Source organism: Nelusetta ayraudi, unplaced genomic scaffold, assembly GCF_046127955.1.
Source record: "Nelusetta ayraudi isolate G7.1 ecotype Tasmania unplaced genomic scaffold, CSIRO-AGI_Nayr_v1 ptg000168l, whole genome shotgun sequence".
Lineage (NCBI taxonomy): Eukaryota > Metazoa > Chordata > Actinopteri > Tetraodontiformes > Monacanthidae > Nelusetta > Nelusetta ayraudi.
In genome coordinates, this window is record NW_027466218.1 from 207,739 (window position 1) to 224,918 (window position 17,180).

General features: G+C 49.8%; 1 protein-coding gene across 9 annotated transcripts in view; it reads right to left on the reverse strand.

Moving 5' to 3' along the window:
- kif21b (kinesin family member 21B) overlaps positions 1–15,608 on the reverse strand; it is a 51,368-nt gene extending 35,760 nt beyond the window's left edge. For 2 of the 9 annotated variants that reach the window (XM_076014161.1, XM_076014159.1), the window contains exon 1: positions 14,779–15,608. In XM_076014161.1, coding sequence (XP_075870276.1) covers positions 14,779–14,819 — 41 coding nt within the window. In that variant the 5' untranslated portion in view covers positions 14,820–15,608. The remainder of the gene's footprint in view (positions 1–14,778) is intronic. The other 7 variants (XM_076014160.1, XM_076014158.1, XM_076014167.1 and 4 more) reach the window with 7 other exon arrangements.
- Positions 15,609–17,180: the final 1,572 nt, after the last annotated feature.

Consider the following 17,180-nt stretch of genomic DNA (forward strand, 5'->3'; position numbering starts at 1 on the left):
AGGCAGTTATTGAACAAGTGTTGTCGCATCCTTTGTTGCTCCCTCCGCTTCCCTCACTGCTTGATACAACACTGTCCAACAACACCGTATTCAACCCAGGGTCTGGGAATGAGGCGTTGGCAGTAAAGTAAGGAGGAAATCTCGTACGCTGCACGTTCTCCATTAAAGGAGTGGGACGCCATCCAAGGCGCACTGCATCGAGGTGCGAAAAAGTGCGGGTCAAATCCATCTTTAATTACTCCTCCAAAGAACATTAACTCTGCTGAAAGGTGTCGCCCTCGTACACCAAGCCTGTCGGAGACGGCTAAGTGGTTTTTCAAACTACTTAAGGATCATCCCTGCTGACTTCAACACAACACGGAGCAAACACACTGCCGGAGCTCATTGACGCACATCTACACAAACAAAGAGAATAGCAGCATTTTGCTACTTGGCAGTGTCTGTTACGATTAGAATCTTGACTCAAATTCAGATAAACTCGTTGGTTTGGGTCCAACCATGGGATTAGAAAGTGAACTTGCAACCTGAAAATAACCCTGGAGACAATCACCGTCTGATAGAATTATTTATCACGCAAGACCGTTTTATCCAATACAGATTAACTTCACGCAGGCGGCCCAACAGAGATTACATAAACAGGCGCGCAGCGTCTGCATCTGGTTCTGTTCTGTCGGCTTGTACCTCGGCTCCGAGCGGCAATTTGCCATTGTCAGAGCCTCAGATTAGGATTAACCTCAGTGGTTAAGCAGCGTGCACGCTTGTGGCAGGGTCATTCATGACACTCGTAGTTATAGGAACATGTTTTTTGATCGACGGAGAGATAGAATATGAATCTGAAAAAAATAATAATAAATTTAGCCAAGTATGAGAACATTTTAGAAAAACACTGATGTGTATAATAGCTGAGAAGTCGCCTCAGCAATTTGCACCAACAAACTGAGCTAAACATCTGGCATGTTTTGTCCCCTCAGCGGGCGTCAGCAGCTTTTGTCAACGCCAGTGTGAGAACGTTGGGAACGTGATCCCCAGAAAAACTAGTGCATGATAAGTCCGATAATAGTGGGAAAATAGGCAGAATACTAGCAGAGAGAAAAAGCTCTAACTGATATTCTTGTTTTCCAATTTGAAAAAAGGTTGAGACTCGGACAACACCACACAGCACAGCACAGCACGTGACAACAGTCTTCTTCAGAGTAAAACTCATGACTGCCGATGCTACCGATGATCTTTAGACTCACTACTGTCACTGTATCAGATTCCTTTATTCTCAAGGTTTAGCACAAAACGAGCCACGAAGGGAGAGCGTGAAGAAGAAAAGGCGCAGGCACAGTAGAGGAGGGACAAAAGGGCAATTCATGAAGATTGTGTGTTTGACATGAAAAAGCCCTGAGAACTCAGGAAATTGGTTTGGCCTATTTTTGGGTTTGGCGCTCTGGGGCATATCGGTGACGACAGGATGAAACGGGAGAGGCCCAGTGCGGCGATTGATGGTGGGGAAGAGGACGAGTGGCTGCTGGGGTCAAACAGGAAAGAGGAAAACATTTGAAGAAGATAAGTATCACAGGAGTGGGTGTGAGAAAGTGGATTTGCTTTACCGTCAATTAGCACGACAGGGAATACAGTGAGTGAAGGCTTTTCATACTATTCTGTTCTTCAGTAGACTGGAGACAGGCTTTCTGTCTTCCAATAGGAAATGTTCTTGGTAACAACTGGTTTGTGTCGGCATGATGTGGACCTGCCGGTCTAAATAAAGTTAACGGTGGCTTCAGGAAAGCATGAGGCCTGAAACCATTGGACACACTGTGATCATTCTGCTGCAGGAGTGCACCAGAAGGCCAAACAGTGGACATTTCTTTCAGGTGTTCTGTTGAGCAATTTCAAGCGTCCTTCCAAACAGTGCCACACAAATGAATCAACGGATAAAATAAATGTCATTGATGGAAGCAAGTAAAGAGCCACGGGTATTAAAGTGCTTTCATTAGTTAATGCAGTATTGTTGAGGACTGCAATGCCAGCACAGGGCGGCGTGGCCTCTTATTCCACCGAAGCTTTCACTAATTAAAAGTCCACTCGCAGCAGCACTGTCCCTCCTTTATGAGGAATGTGCGCAGCGCAGCTAAAAGGCATCATTTTTTATTATTAGCTACAGTCGGCATTTCAGCCCATTTAATTATACCTCCATTGATTCCCTGGATCAGCTGTTTGGAATCTGCACATTAGAGCGTCAACTGTCTGTTCGGCCCCATCCGTCTGCGGAGCCGCCACCACCGCAGGACTTTCTTTCCAGCGATGCCCGAGTTGTGCCTCCGACACTGGGCCGTCGTTGTTTGTGGGTGAAATAACAGCACGTTCTCACATTGCGGCTTGTGGAGGGAGGCCATTCTGTCCGGAAAACGTCTCTTTCATTGGTCTCGACTCGTCTGCATGGGCCTCACATCACAGCAGGACCACAGGCTGGCGGCCAAACACACACACACACACACACAGACACACAGACCACCACCACCACTGCCATTATACACATCAGACTAACTATGAAATAATGTGCATGACCAGTGCTGAACTGTGTAGGTGGATGCAGTGGCCAAGTTATGAGCCAGCCCACAGTTAGCGAGCGACGAGTTAAAACAAAGGAAGTGGAGGGTTCAGACAGGAAGTGGCTGGTTCAGGTGGTTCAGGTCAAAAGTTTGCTTGTGAAAGTGCAAATACTAAATGCTACGTGGCTAAAGGAAGAAGCAGAGACAAAAAAAAGGAAGCTAAAGAATGGAAAGAGGATTTCAACACAGTTGGAAATTATCTTGTAGGTCAGCTACCATTGGCCATGGGTCAGAGTCTATTCTGCAAACCTGTTTCCATCCAACAATTGGCATCCGAGCTTTGTTTTAGCTCCAATTAAAGTTCAGAAGCTGCTGTTTCCGTCAACTTTCTAATGCGATATTCCCGCGAAATGCACAATTAACTGCATTCCATCGAGCCAGGGCTGAGAAGACAAAACAGAAAATACCACAGAAATTCAGTGCGACTGCCTGTATGCAGTCAAAAGATGCAGCAGGTCACTGAACAGTGAGTCAGTTGACAAGACTTGGGTGGGATAGAAAATAAGTGGTTCCAATGATCGGATCGACTACGTGTCACGGTAAAAAGAAAAAAGAAAAAAAAAGAGAGGAAGAAAAAGTTGAGCAAACAGAACTGCTCAGTGTTTGATGTCTACACAGTGGGCTGAGCTCTTAAGCTCTTTTAGAAGATGTTGAACCAATCTCAGCTACTTAGGAACGTAAAGGAGAAGCCAAGAAGCACAGAAACACGAATCAGAGGCTTTGGTCATTTTGAACTGAAATCAATCAAATGAATAATTCAAATCCAGGCGTTGGCGGAGCAAAACAACATCAGTCAGAAGCTCGACGTGGCGTCAGCTGGTGCCAGAACCACACCAGAACCTTTTGTGTTCATTTAAGGAAACCAAATCAACTTCAATCGATTCTTTTAACTCAGGTGGACGGAAAACACAAAACCGTGAAAACCTTTCATGTAGCAGTTCCTAAAAACAGTCCACAAACATCCCGTGTATCAATCATCCATTGTCACCACAGGCAGCTATACATGCAATCCACTGCTCACGGCCTTTCAACTACATCTATAGAGCCGAGCTCGTAGAGCGGCGAGCCCGTAGCCTCGGGCGCAGCTGCCAATTGGTAGCCGGTGATAAGCAAAGGCAGCGCACACACACACATACACACACACACACAGACGCACACACACACCCACTGCTCATCGGGTTGACTGCTTGTGTTGGCGTGCTGCGCTGCACACTGGAGCGCAAAAACCGGGGAACTGGTTCACGGACGTTAGCGTGGACGGGTTCCTTTGAGCGAGACAGACTTCAAGGACGGGACTGTCCTACATTGTGTGGAAAGAACTTGGTCGACCGTCGGGGGGGGGGGGACAGATCCAACTGGACGGTGATCGCTCAGCATCACATCAGGCCTCCGTTCCCCAGAAAGACAGAGACGGCCACGGGTGCGACACTATGCTAGACTTTCATGGTTGTTGTTGTTTTTTTGTCAAATTGTATTTGTATGGAGCAGGATGAAAATCTACCCAGGGCCAGGAGTTTTCAATGTTCTCCCCAAGTCTGCGTGGGTTTTCTTTGGGTTCTCAGCCCAAACAATGAGTCGGATAAGAGGGGGATTTTAAGGTCCGAGTCAGAGTCCACCGGGCCAGGACCAGTTGAAGACCAGGGTAAGGAAGATAGTAACTAGTCCAGAGGATGTCTGTCACTCTGAATATATTCTGGACGGACTGATGATGAAGCCATTTGAGATAAAAGAAAAGGCATAAATAAAACCCGTCTGTCAACAGTGAGATGACTCAGTCGTCTTTGAAGAGCAATCTCAGCAGCGGCATGGCCTCAATGCTGAAAGTGAATGTCACAGACTGAATATGTGACTCACTTGGCCCTGTAACTGAACTCAACTCCAACAAAAGAAAAATCAGCATTGCGCCCAATTTTCTAAGTTTAGAGAACAAAATACTCCATGAAATTTTCTCAAGGGCCAATTTATTGCCAGTTTTGGTGTTTGTGCAGGGGGCCGTGAGATTTATTAATCCATTTCCACCGCCATTTCCCTGCTCTACTGAATAATTACTTCTTTTTTTTTTTTACAAGCAGTCATTTTATTAATTCATTCATTTTATCTTTATCCTTTCATTTGCCGTGACAAGACCGCAAACATCTTTCTTGTCGACGCACAGCCAAAACAAAGGCAAGTTCTTCTTTTCCGAGTGCACATCTCACATAATTACCAGCGGAGTCATGTGATGCAGCGTGGTGGTCCGCCACATTTTTCCCCATCTCATGACAGGCGCCACTTAAACACAGCGTTAGGGACTCGCCTGGGCGCTTGACCAGCCACTCGCTAAGAGGCGGTGAGAACCAACTACTGGGCCTCCACAACACACTAATCGTCCACACACAGAGCTCATCCCACGCTGGTTCTGTTTCAGATGAGCATTTCTAATCGTTAGTCGGGGGGGTTGAGGGGATGCAGGGGGACGGGGGGGGGGGAGAGAGGGGGCAGTGGGGGGGGAGGGGCCATATCAGTGTGCATCATCGGAGCTGATTCTGGGTCAATCCCCTTCCCCACTTCCTCTTCCCGCCCTCCCCGTTTCCCCTTTCCCTCCCCCTTCCCCCCTCCCCCTGTCTGCTGCTCTGTCTGCTGCTCCGCGGGGGGAGGTGGCAGCACATGGGGGGGGGGGGGGGGGGAGAGAGAATCAAATTAGCCTCTTTTACAACATTTCCTCTCGCCGGCCCCGTCAAGGTCAGGGGAGGCGCGGCAAACAGCGAGTGCGCTGCGCTAATTAACTTTGAGCGGCCTTGAGGAGAAGCTTTGGATGGATGCGGCGACGGCTTGAGCCGCTTCCTCAGCGCCGTGGCGGCGTGGAATTGTAATGTAGGCCACCGTGTGGGCGCCCCGAACGCAGCAGCCACGCTCAGAGATACGGCAGATTGGAAAATATGCCGTCACGCTAATCAACCGTGACAGGAGTCTTATCACGGCAGCTTCTGAGAGATCGGCCAACTTCTCTGAGAGGCGGGATTTGAAAAGCAGCAGGAGGAGGCGCTGGCGCTGTTTCTGTGTTGCAAGGTTGCTGAAACCTGCACTTGAATGCAGGGGGTTTGTTTGTTGTCTGTTTTCTAAGGTTCTGATCGCTTCCAAGTCGTCTCTCCGTCTCCCTGGAGGGCCAGTTAGCAGCATCACCTCCAGCTGAGCCTCCCAGTCCGGCAGACTGCGCACGTGCTCACCGCCACCATGTCTGTCTGTCTGTCTGTCTGTCTGTCTGTCTGTCTGCAGTGAACCCAGACCGCGGCTTCACACCCTCCGACATCCCTTTGTGAAAGATGTGGGTTATGCCTCCATAATAATGCTAATGATCATACAGAGGATGATGAGCCGTTGCAATTTGGCTCGTGCTCATTTTTTTATGAGGAAGCCCCGCGCCGCTAAACCCGAGCTGCAACCGCGTCAGAGGCAACACCTCTGGGTTTCTGGAGGTTCCAGAGCACTTGAGGCACTCAGCATCTTTTATTCTTACGTTAGCACAAGACCATCACAGGCAAATCCTGCCGGGAGGATTTTTCGGGGAACAGAAAAAAACACTTACAGCATTTTATTTCACATTTCTCCGAGTTGTATCTGAGAATCAGTCTCTGAAATCAAGGGCACATAAAAAAAAACCCAGCTTAAACTTTAACCAGGATTCTTTGCTTCTAGTGTAAATGCACAAGGCGGGGTTCTGAAGTTAATGAGAAAAGTGGTGATTATATGCAGATAATACTGTAAACCAGTAAAACGAAATCTGCCGTTGGCTTCTGCAAGTGCATGGAATCTGGAAACAAACTATGCAGTGGCAGTGCAAGTTTCAGTTTTGTTTTGCGTTACTGCTGAAGTCAGCAGGTTGGAGGCATCTGGTTGCAGTCGCTCGTCCCTTCATAACAACAAGACAAAAACACTCGTCTCAAACTCCAGCCATGATTAAGCTACTTAGCACCCAAGGTGATTATGGGCCAGCTGGTCACAAACACAAACACACACATACACACACACACACAAACATCATCCTCTCATACATTGACAGCAGCTCTATTTAGGCGCGCACTGAAAAGCACGCAGCCTGGACTTACACACTCAGAAATCTTCCCGGCCTTTTGTCTCGCTCCACAATATTCACGCTGGATAACAGAAATAAATACATTTGCACACAAGGCCAAAAATAATCTGCTTTACTAGAACAATGTGGCCACACAGGCAGACAGACAGACAGACAGACAGACAGACAGACGCAGAGTTCAGGGTCTGCAACTGTGTGGAGAAGATTACAAACCTCGTGTGTGTGTGTGTGTGTGTGTGTGTGTGTGTGTGTGTGTGTGTGTGTGTGTGTGTGTGTGCGTGACGGAGAGGATCCATTTTAATATCACATCTCTTGTTTACCATTGGTTCAGACTGCGTTTGTCTTCATCAGATTGAGGAAGCAGAATATCAGGTGTGAGTGAATTCACTCTATTGTGGGTCTAGACACACAACCTGAGGGCCTCGCCGCCGCTGCTGCTGCTGCCACCACGCTCCCTCAGTCCAGCATGGGAACATGTCAAACACGTGCATCTGGCCCAAATTATTCATACCACGCTGATACGCACGCACGCACACACACACACACACAAGCTGGCACACGCCGCCAAGAGCCCCCGTTAGCACGCTACACTGGACCTTTTGACAGCGAGAGACACACGTCCTTCTTTTTCCAGTCGGCCGCACCCCCCCTCCCCCACATTGACCCCCCCCCCCCCTTCCCCCCACCCGCCTTTATCCCCAGCCTTTATTTTTCTCTCTCTCTCTCTTTGTATTGGTTTGGTTGAATTGCAGGAAGCGTTGCTCTTTTTTTTCTCCTCCTTTTTTTAGACTCACGAGAGCGCTTGATAAAAAACAAAGACGCCACCGAAAAAATTGACTCCGCCGAACCTCTTTCTGTTGCCGCTTCCTGCCCTTTATTCCTCTCCATTCACCTCCGGAGTCGTGCGCGCGCTCAGCGTGTCTTTATCCGAGCGTGTCAGAGTGTGCGTGCTCGTGCATGTGCGCGTGTGGATGTGTGTGCAAACTCAGCAACGCGGAGCACAAAGACCTGCAGTGACATCACACTCATTCACAGTGCGTCCTCTGTGCACGAGAGGTGCTCTGTTTTCAGAGACCCTCCGCTCGCTCACTGGCCCACACACACACACACACACACACACACACACACACACACACACACACACACACACACACACACACACACACACACACACACACACACACACACACACACACAGTGATTACTAAGTGACCTCAGCAACATCAACTCGCACAGGCCCTAATCAAAATATGCAGACCACAGAAATGTATTGAACTCTCGCTGAAGACGCAAGAGAATGAGGGAGGAAAAAGAAAAACACAATTATTTTCAGTTCGTTCCGACGTACAAAAGCTCTCCTTGTGCTGAAGAGGCATAAATAACTGTAGTGGGAACAGTTTAGCGGCACAGCAAGAGCAGCTGACAAAACGAGACGACGACAAAGCACAAGAAAAACATGCAAATGTTGAGACTGGAGATTCTTTCATCGGGCCTTTTTAATTCATATGGATTCAAATGAAGGCAGATCTGTGTTGGCTGATGCGAGCGTGTGTGTGTGTGTGCGTGCAGTGGAGGTTGCGGGTGGAAGGACGAGGGCGACTTGGTGAGGCTCCAGTGCGACGGTGGCAGACCGAGCCGTCACTGCGCTCAGGCCTTTGAAAATGGGGAAGTTGAGAGACGACGCGACAGCGCAGCACTTTTCCCAACGTTTCCCCCCCGCCAGAAGCGGTGAAACCTGTGAGGCCGCGCTGCAGCGGCTCATTCCGTCGCAGAGACATTCCTAGAAGGTAGAAGAATAAAAGGCCCTGGAGGACGAACTTCTGGTCCGTTTCCTTTCAGCCGAGGATTCCAACTCGGTGTCGGCGGCCTCATCGAGCGGCTCGTCGAGCAGGAAGTGAACAGGAAGTTGCGGAGAGCCCGGCGGCCGCCTCGCAGGAAGTCGTTCTGCAGCAGCGAAAAAAAAAGTGCTGATGCTCCCAACGAGGGGGGAGAAGTTCATCAGCAGACCGCTTGTGCAATTCACTCCGGTGCCCGTGTGCTTTGTCGTATGACAGAGCGACTCGGGCGCCACTTCCCTCTGGAGCACGAGAGGCAGCGCCGGGAGATTTGGTGTTTTTGGGTTTGTCTCAGCGACGCCTCAGACATCTTTGCGCTGCAAAACGTTTTCCGGTTTCTCCCCCACTGGTGACGCATGCGCACGGTGCAGAGTGGAACCTGGAGTGAGCGAGTGAAGCAGTTCTCGGCCGGTGGCGTCTTTAGCACCTCTTGCACTTTCTCACAGCACTGACGTGAAGTTCAAAGGCCCCACGTTGGAACCACTTTCACATGTTGAGTTTTCAAAGCTCAGACTCCAGGAGAAGAGCCGCCACTGGTTTGTTTTCCATGGCACTCCACAAAGCCAGAATTATTAGCAGAACAAATATGACACTTTGAAGGAACCTTCAACTTGCTTTGGAAGAGAAGAGAATCCAGCAGATCTCAAGAGTGGTTTCGGGTAAAATACCAAAGCCAGGAGCCGTATTACAGCCCCTTGTGACATCACAAAGGGTTGAAATCTTCAAATTTGTGTGTTTTTAAATCAGACTTCCTGAAAAGCAGAGTAAAGAAGCTGAAGATGGACTTTTCCGACAGAACAGAGACGCAGTTTACCGTTGGAAAACATTGATTCGTCTGATTTAATCTCGACTTTGAGACTTGTGAAGTGGGACAACATGCGCGGAGACCATGTGACCTGCAGGAGGAAGTGATGCACAGCTGTGGACGGACAGTTTGGGTGTGTGCCCCGTCACGTTTCCTGCCGCTAGTCCCTCCGACTGCGGGCAAAACTGCTGATTGAAAACCTGCCTCGGCCTCCACTCTGCCGCATGGAGCTGGGCAGCTTTGACTTTTCTGCTCCCAGTCGATCCAAAGACAGGAGGGAAGGAGGGAAGGAGGGAAGGAGGGAAGGAGGAGGAATGTGGAGAGCGAGTGTCAGAATCCAGAGGGGAAGATTTAGGCTGCGGCTTCAGTAGGAAGCGGAGGCCGGTATCTGACGAGAGAAAAACAAAGCAGCAGAGTTTCCCACCAGAGTCGAGCCGTTTAAAAGGCGACCCCCCGCCTCCCCCACTGCCCCGCCCCCTCTCTCCTCCCCCCCATCAGCCCCCCTCAGGGAGCAGCGTGAGCCAGACTGGGGCCTGTGTGGCAAACTGTGAACACACACACAGGAAACAGGCCAGACTGGTAGCCGACACAGGACATACGTCCAACGGCTAAGCAGCGGCGTTTTGTTTTTTAACTGCCATTTAAAGCCTTTGTGTATCAGAGTTGCGAGGGGCGGGTGCGGGGGGGCAGCGCTCCTGTTTTGTTTTGTGTCGCCTCCTGTTTTTTTGGGGTTTTTTTCCTCGTAAAGCGACGGGTCCTCTTGTGAAAGACGTGATTAGAAGTGGACTCGGACTCTGCAGCCAATCCAATTTTGGAGCAGATAACAACTTGAAAGGCAGCTGAGCCTCTTTCTGCCCTTTAACCAAAACAACCTGCGTCACAGCTGCCCGAAAAGTCAGCCGCTGGTCCACGTGTGGCATCCCAGAGAACACCGAGCATTGTGGGTTGGGTTTTTTTTTTATTCCAATTCCGCTGGTGTCATCATGCAAAAGCATTAAAAAAAAAAAAACAACAAGAAATAATCCAAATCGCTGAATCATTCTGCTGGTTCTGAAAAGGCATCTTTCTCTTTTCTCGTTTGCCTTTTCTTTTTTGTTCCTGCTCTGTGGTAACAGTAATCAGATCCAGCAGAGAGACAGAGAGAGGGACATAGACGCCTCCAGGGGAGAAGAGGTGAGAACATCATGATGAGGGCCACAGCGTCCAAAAAAGCACGACAACAGCACCGAACAGGCAAGACTTTGTGTACACACACACACACACAAAGGTCTGGTGGCTCGCCGCTCTGAACTGAGTCAGCGGATGACGCATGTGGCTTCGCTGTCAACTCACAGTGAATGTAAAATGCATCCAAACAACAAGAGAGACAAACTCAAGATGTTTTGATTTTTGACTCGAGGTGGAATCACCGATCGGTCACCAAATCAACTGGGCACATTTTGGCATTTTGAGATATTACCTGTGATGCCAATTAAGAAGAGGGAAACAACATCGGGCCTGACGTGAGAAGTCTGCCAGTATTTCCACTTCATTTTCAGAAAATATTGCACTCTTTTTGGTAAACTGTCAAACAAACAACTTAATAGCGACATGATGGACTGGCCATCAGCCATCAGCCATCACACTGCTCTCGAGATATTGGCACCAGTGTTAAAAAAAAAAAAAAAAAAGGAATTAGAAATAGAAACCATCAAAGTGGAGCTGCTAACTGTGGGACTCATGAATGCTGATTATTAGAGAGCGAAAACACAACATTTATTTTTAGCCACTTCATCTGACTGACGACATTCCATCACTTCACAATAGATAGAATGTTGCACACTTGGCCTCTAGAACAGAGCTGAACAAGAGGAGGATTAGAAGGAGGTGACCTCCTCCTCCTCCTCCTCCTCCTCCTCCTCCTCTTGTTGTTCAGTTTTAGAGGAGGCTTCGCCCATGTGCACCGAAACTTGCAAGTCTGAAAGTTTGTGTCAAAGTGAGTGTGTGAGTGTGTGAGAGAGCGAGAGAAACTGTGGGAGTAGCCTTATTCACACATCCCGCTTGCATTCGACCGAGCTCGTCCTGCAGCTGCACGATAAAGCAGCCGAGCCAGATGCAATTTAGCAGCGGCCACTCGGCGAGGAGTGACAGCGCCTTGCATAGCCTCCAGTTGGCTGTGCAGTTGCGCAGCGATGTAGTGTGTGTGTGTGTGTGTGTGTGTGTGTGTGTGTGTGTGTGAGGGAGTGGGAATGTAGGGTTGTAGGTCATGTAACCGGCTACAGACATTGTTTTTGGGAGCAGTGTTGCAGACATTCAGGAAATGGACTCCGCCGATGCAGATTGTGTGTGTGTGTGTGTGTGCGCGCGCCGGCCACACACAACAACCTCATTGCCCTCCAAGTGTACGCATACACGGCGACCGACTCCAGAGCCCGAGGGTTTGCGCAACGTGGGAGCAATTAAACACCATCCTCCTCTTTTATCAGCGCACGACTTTCTTCGGGGGGGGAATTAAAGGGGAATGAAGAAGAAAAAAAGTGGTCGCTCGCTGCTCGTTTGTAAAAGTGTCACTTATGCGGCAGGAAGTTATCCATCTCCGAGTGTTTATTTGCGGGGTTCCCATTTCCTGTAAAAAAGAAGTAAAAAAAAAAAGCACTCGCTTACACGTCCACACTCACTTCTCAGGCCACATGTAAATACACACACAGAGTGCATGTGATGAAAAGGAGCGCCAGCGGCTCGGCCCACCAGGAGACTGCAGCAGTGATTACAACACCAGTAGCTAATAAAACTCTATTTTAAAAAAAAAAAAGGTGCCTCTGTCCCTCTTTCTTTGAGGACACGTCCAGGCTGCAAGCGTTGGGACTCCGTTCTGAGTTCTTTGATACATCTGATATTAATTCCTGCCGTCATCTTCTAAAAGAATTCAACTCCAGCCCCGAAGCGGTCGCAGCCCTGGCGTGACCCCAAGGTCATAGAAATGCAGGGAGTGGACACCGTATTTCATTGTCGCATGATTACACAAGCATGTGACGAGGAGAAGGACGAAGACAAGGGGGAGAGTATAACGCTGCGGCCGAGGCTCCGTGAGGAGGAGAGCGTGATGGAGAGGAGTTGGAACCAGGACTGGAGGACTGGAGGACTGGGGGACTGGGGGACTGGAGGACTGGAGGACTGGAGGACTGGGGGACTGGAGGACTGGAGGGAGATGTGAGTGGCCACAAAATATGAAGATTTTCTTTGGCAGATATTTCGGCCTTTTCCTCATGTTTTAATGAAAAAAAAAAAAAAAAACTAATTTGATTTGTATTTGACTTAGAAACACACAAAACAGTGCATTCACAACATAATGGTTCATGTGACCAAATATCTGTTTCCCTCCTGCTCAGGGAGCACAGAAGGGATCCGTGACATGAATGTATGAGCAGGAAAAAGCCTGAGAATTCACCTCCAACACTCAGAGAAGTTGAATATCTGATAATACATCCAGACCGACCAGCTGTTCTCTGGCATCGCCACTCATGTCATTGGAAAATGCAGATTGCTGCTTCAGACTGCCAGGGTTTAAACTGCTCAAACCAGCCGTGACGCCTTAACACTGTGGAAGGCCGCCGCTGCTTTACTCGTGTGGTGGTTGGTGGCCATATCACATCTACACGTGCACTTTGTTCCAGTTGTACGCACACTTCAAGATACAGCTACTTGTAACAGTCACGTCAGTCAAAAAAGTACATCGAGGCGACCAATTGTAACGAGGCGTTGAGACCTGAGGTGCAAACCGGGATTAAATCTCCCTACATCGGCTGTGAGAAGGTCAGGTTTGATTCAAGGTATTTTGTGCTGTTCACATCGCCAATTAACACTGAGATCACATTCGCCCTGACCGACTGCGATCGAAACCTTCGTCCGCAGCGGATGTCGACCACGACGCACGAAAAGGTTGCATGCACACAGGACGAGTGTTGTGTTGCGTGTCTGTCACCTTCACTCAGCCCTACAACTCGCCGGCCAGGCGTCAGATCAATACGCCGAGCTGAGTTGAGCGGCGGCCACCAGCTGCAGGCTTCTCTTTACGCTGCTTTTTTTTTTTTTTTGATTTTCAAATTTGTAGCCGCGTGGTTTGTTTGTTTTTTTTCTTCCTGTCAACGCCACCCATCCCCACTTCCTGTTACAGTTTTCCGCTGTGAAAGAGCACAAAAGGAGATCCACTCAGCAGCAGCAGCAGCAGCAGCAGCAGCAGCGCCTGATTGACAAGTGGCTCTGAAACCTCCCCCGGGGAGGAAAACAGGGGCATCAGTGGTCTGTGGTGGGGGGTGGGACGGTCCTGCTGCCTCGACTACAACCCCCCCGCCCTCCTCCCACCTCCACCCTGCCCCACACACACACACACAGGGTTCAATCAATGGGCGGAGGACACCCTGCTCACATTCTGCCATTTCATTTATCACAACCACAGCCAGGACCGTCCGTCCGTCCGTCCGTCCGTCCACACATCCATCCTGCTGCCCTCTGCTCAGCACACTGTGGCCGAGGGTCTGCACGAGGGGTCTGCGGACCAACGTGGTAGAACAAACCGGATCTCACACACACACACACACACACACACACACACACACACACACACACACACACACACACACACACACGCTCTTTATGCACCCAAAGCATGGCCAGACGCAGCGTGCAGGCACGTGCAAATCCATATGATCTGCTTCAAATGAAGATTTCCCACCGTGCAGCCATCAATGGGGCTGCCTGTATGACCGGAGCTGCTGCTGCTGCTGCTGCTGCTGCTGCTGCACCCACCCTGCTTTTTTTATTATTATTTTTTTAAGTGGGTGCATAGCCAAACAAAGGCAGGGAGAAGATGCCAAAGCTGCAGAGGAGAATCTGTCTTTGTGACCAGGGGGGGGGGGGATTAAAAAATAATTTCCAGAAGGTAACATGACCATGCAAAAACACACACACACACACACACACACACACATTGAGATCCTCCTCCTGAATCAGACACAGATGAGGTGCTGAGGTATCAGGTCCACTGCCTGGTTCCGCCAGACAGACACACCCATTCTGGTTCCCCTCTCCTGCACCTGGCTGGATGGAACAGTGCGGTCCTTGTCACTCCAGCCACACACACACACACACACACACACACACACACACACACACACACACACACACACACACACACACACACACACACACAAAACCCTGAACGCATCACACAGACTGGCAACAATCACAGGGCGATCGCGTGGTCCGTGTGCCTGCAGCCTTATCAATAGCGCGCGGAGCACCACCCATGTGCTATCCACAGAACAAGGTGTAGAGTACTCGCGCACCGTGCAACCAACCAACGACCCCTCCCCGCACACAACAATGACCGGAGGGCTCGTCGTGCTCGTCGTGCGGTGCTGCGTTGAATTGCTGACCGCAGACACAATGTGGTGGCTGTCCAGACACAGGCGGGAGAGAGGCGTCCCTTACCTCAACGCAACCTTCACGCAGCAGTCGCCCTGGTTCGCCATGATCGGTGGCCAAGGTTCGCCGGCGGGACGTGAAGAAGGCGGGCAGTGAACGCCACAGGAGGGCAGGTTCCGGTGCGGCTGCAGGCGGTGGCGGCGGCCGAGCGTCTCGGGTCAGCGGCGGGGCGGTGGGGGGGGGGGTCTGGGGGGTGGAGGTGGTGGGTGAGGGGGAGCAGCCCGTCAGGACCTGCCGACGCTGAGGTGCCTCATCCGGACTCCTCCTGTCTTCGTCTTCTTCTTCTTCTCGTCCTCCGCCGCCGCGGCACTCATGTCTTGGCCCCGGGGTCTCTGCTCTCTTGTCACATTGCAGAGTTAGGAGCGTTCTTTCTTCTCCTCCTTCTCCTCCTTCTTCTTCTCCTTCTTCTTCTTCTTCTTGTTTCCGAGCTCCGCCGCACTACATCCTGTTTAAAGTGCGTACGCGGGGCGAAGCGTGTGTGCGTGCGTATGCGCGCTCCTTCGGGGCTCCGCTGACTGATCACGTTGAAGCGGCGCTCACACACCGTCAGCTGGAAGAGGCGCTGCTGCGTTCACTGGCCGTTGGACATTCGACCATTTTAGTTTACGGCGGTCCAGAACTCAACACTGTCCCATTAGAAATGTACAAGAGGGATTTGCAAGCACGTACCGAATACCCCACACGCGACAATTATATTCACACCTTTCAAGAGATGGCTGTCCATCCAACCCAAATGATTGAATATGTCGTTTTATTTCATTGACTATAAAGGGATGCCAGTGACATTCCTGGAACTCAATGGACATTTTGGTGGGAGGAAAATGGATACATCCTTAGAGAGGATACACTAACTTCTTTTTTTTCTTCTTCCAGCAAACATATTTAGATCAAGCGACGGGGCAAGGAGAACACTAAAAATCACAAAAGACATTTTAGAACACTTCTTCGATTATCATTCTACGATCAGTACAAGGCTTTTCCTTTTCCTTTTTACTTGTGTTCTTTCTTTTTTTTTTGGCAAATACCGAATGCTGTATTGTCATTTATTCCTGAGTTCATCAGAATTTTGTCTGGCTTTTCTATAACAGACTTCCACAGCATCCTTCCTTTATTGTTTTACAAAGTGTGTAAAAAATGTCTGGGAAAGAATTGAAATAGAAAACTGGAGTACCCGGAAGATAAAGTTGCAATTCCATCAGCTTTTAGTTTTGCAAAATCAACGTTGTAGTTAAGTGTGTAGAAGATAATACACGAATAATACACGGAACACCATAGAAACTTCATCTTAGCACACAGTAGTTAGTAGCTGTTAAAGGCTTTGGAGCACCAGAAACAATGTGCAGTGTATCAACACCTAAAGGATGTGAGGTCTACTGGCGTTTAGCGAAGCTCACACTACTTCACTTCAGCCGCTGGAACCAAACGCAGCGCAGAGACACGAGGGCCCCTTGAACGCATCATCCGCCGCATTTGATGGACAAACAATGGGGCAAACCTCTGAGTTTTACCCGCCTTTGTTGAAGGCAAAGGTCCAATCAGAACGCACCTAGCGGGCCCTCTGAGCTCCACCCACAAACACACCCACACCGGGCGGTGCGGATTAAAACGCTACAGCCGAGCTCAGCCAGAGCCTGCGGCCACATCTGAGCCGCGTTAACGGACCATAAACAGAGAGGAACTGTTCTCAGGCAGTGCAAGAGGAGAGGCCCTGCGACTCGCACACCTAGGGGTCAAAGGTCGAAATGCAGGCCGAGGTTTATAAGTTACAGAAGGGGCCGGTGAGAAGTTGACGCGCCGCTGACTTCTGCTTCTGAGTGAGGCGTTGATTCCATGTTGATTCAAAAAGGGAAACCGGAACCTTTCTCCGTCTGACTCAACCTGGCTTTTACTCTGCGTCCCCTCTCACTTCCTCACACTCTCGACCAGGCCACGGCTGAATGGTTAACGCAAAATTATTTTTATTTTTTTGTTTGTTTCTTATTACGAGGGTGATTTTTCCTGATTCTGTACAAGAAACTCAACCAAAATATGCTCTGTTGAGTAAGAATCACAGTCTGAGTACAGAAAAGACTCTCAGAATTGCTTTTATGTAATGGGGCACATCCGTGAATGGCCTCTAAACCCATTCTGTGTGCTCAGAGGAGCTTATGACTCCAGCCATGCGGGTGTGTGTGCGCGTGCGTGTGCGTGTGTGTGTGTGTGTGTGTTGTCCTCAGGTGGCAACACAAGCACAGCGCAAGGCTACGTTCCCGGGTAAGCGGCGCTGGATTCCATGCGAGATTAAAATCCAGTTATGAGGATAAAACGCCAATCCCTCCCAGCACCGTCAGGCACCGGCCAGCGCGGTGACTGCAGACAAACACACACGCTCACACGCTCACACTCAAGATGAAAGTGCATGCGCGCAC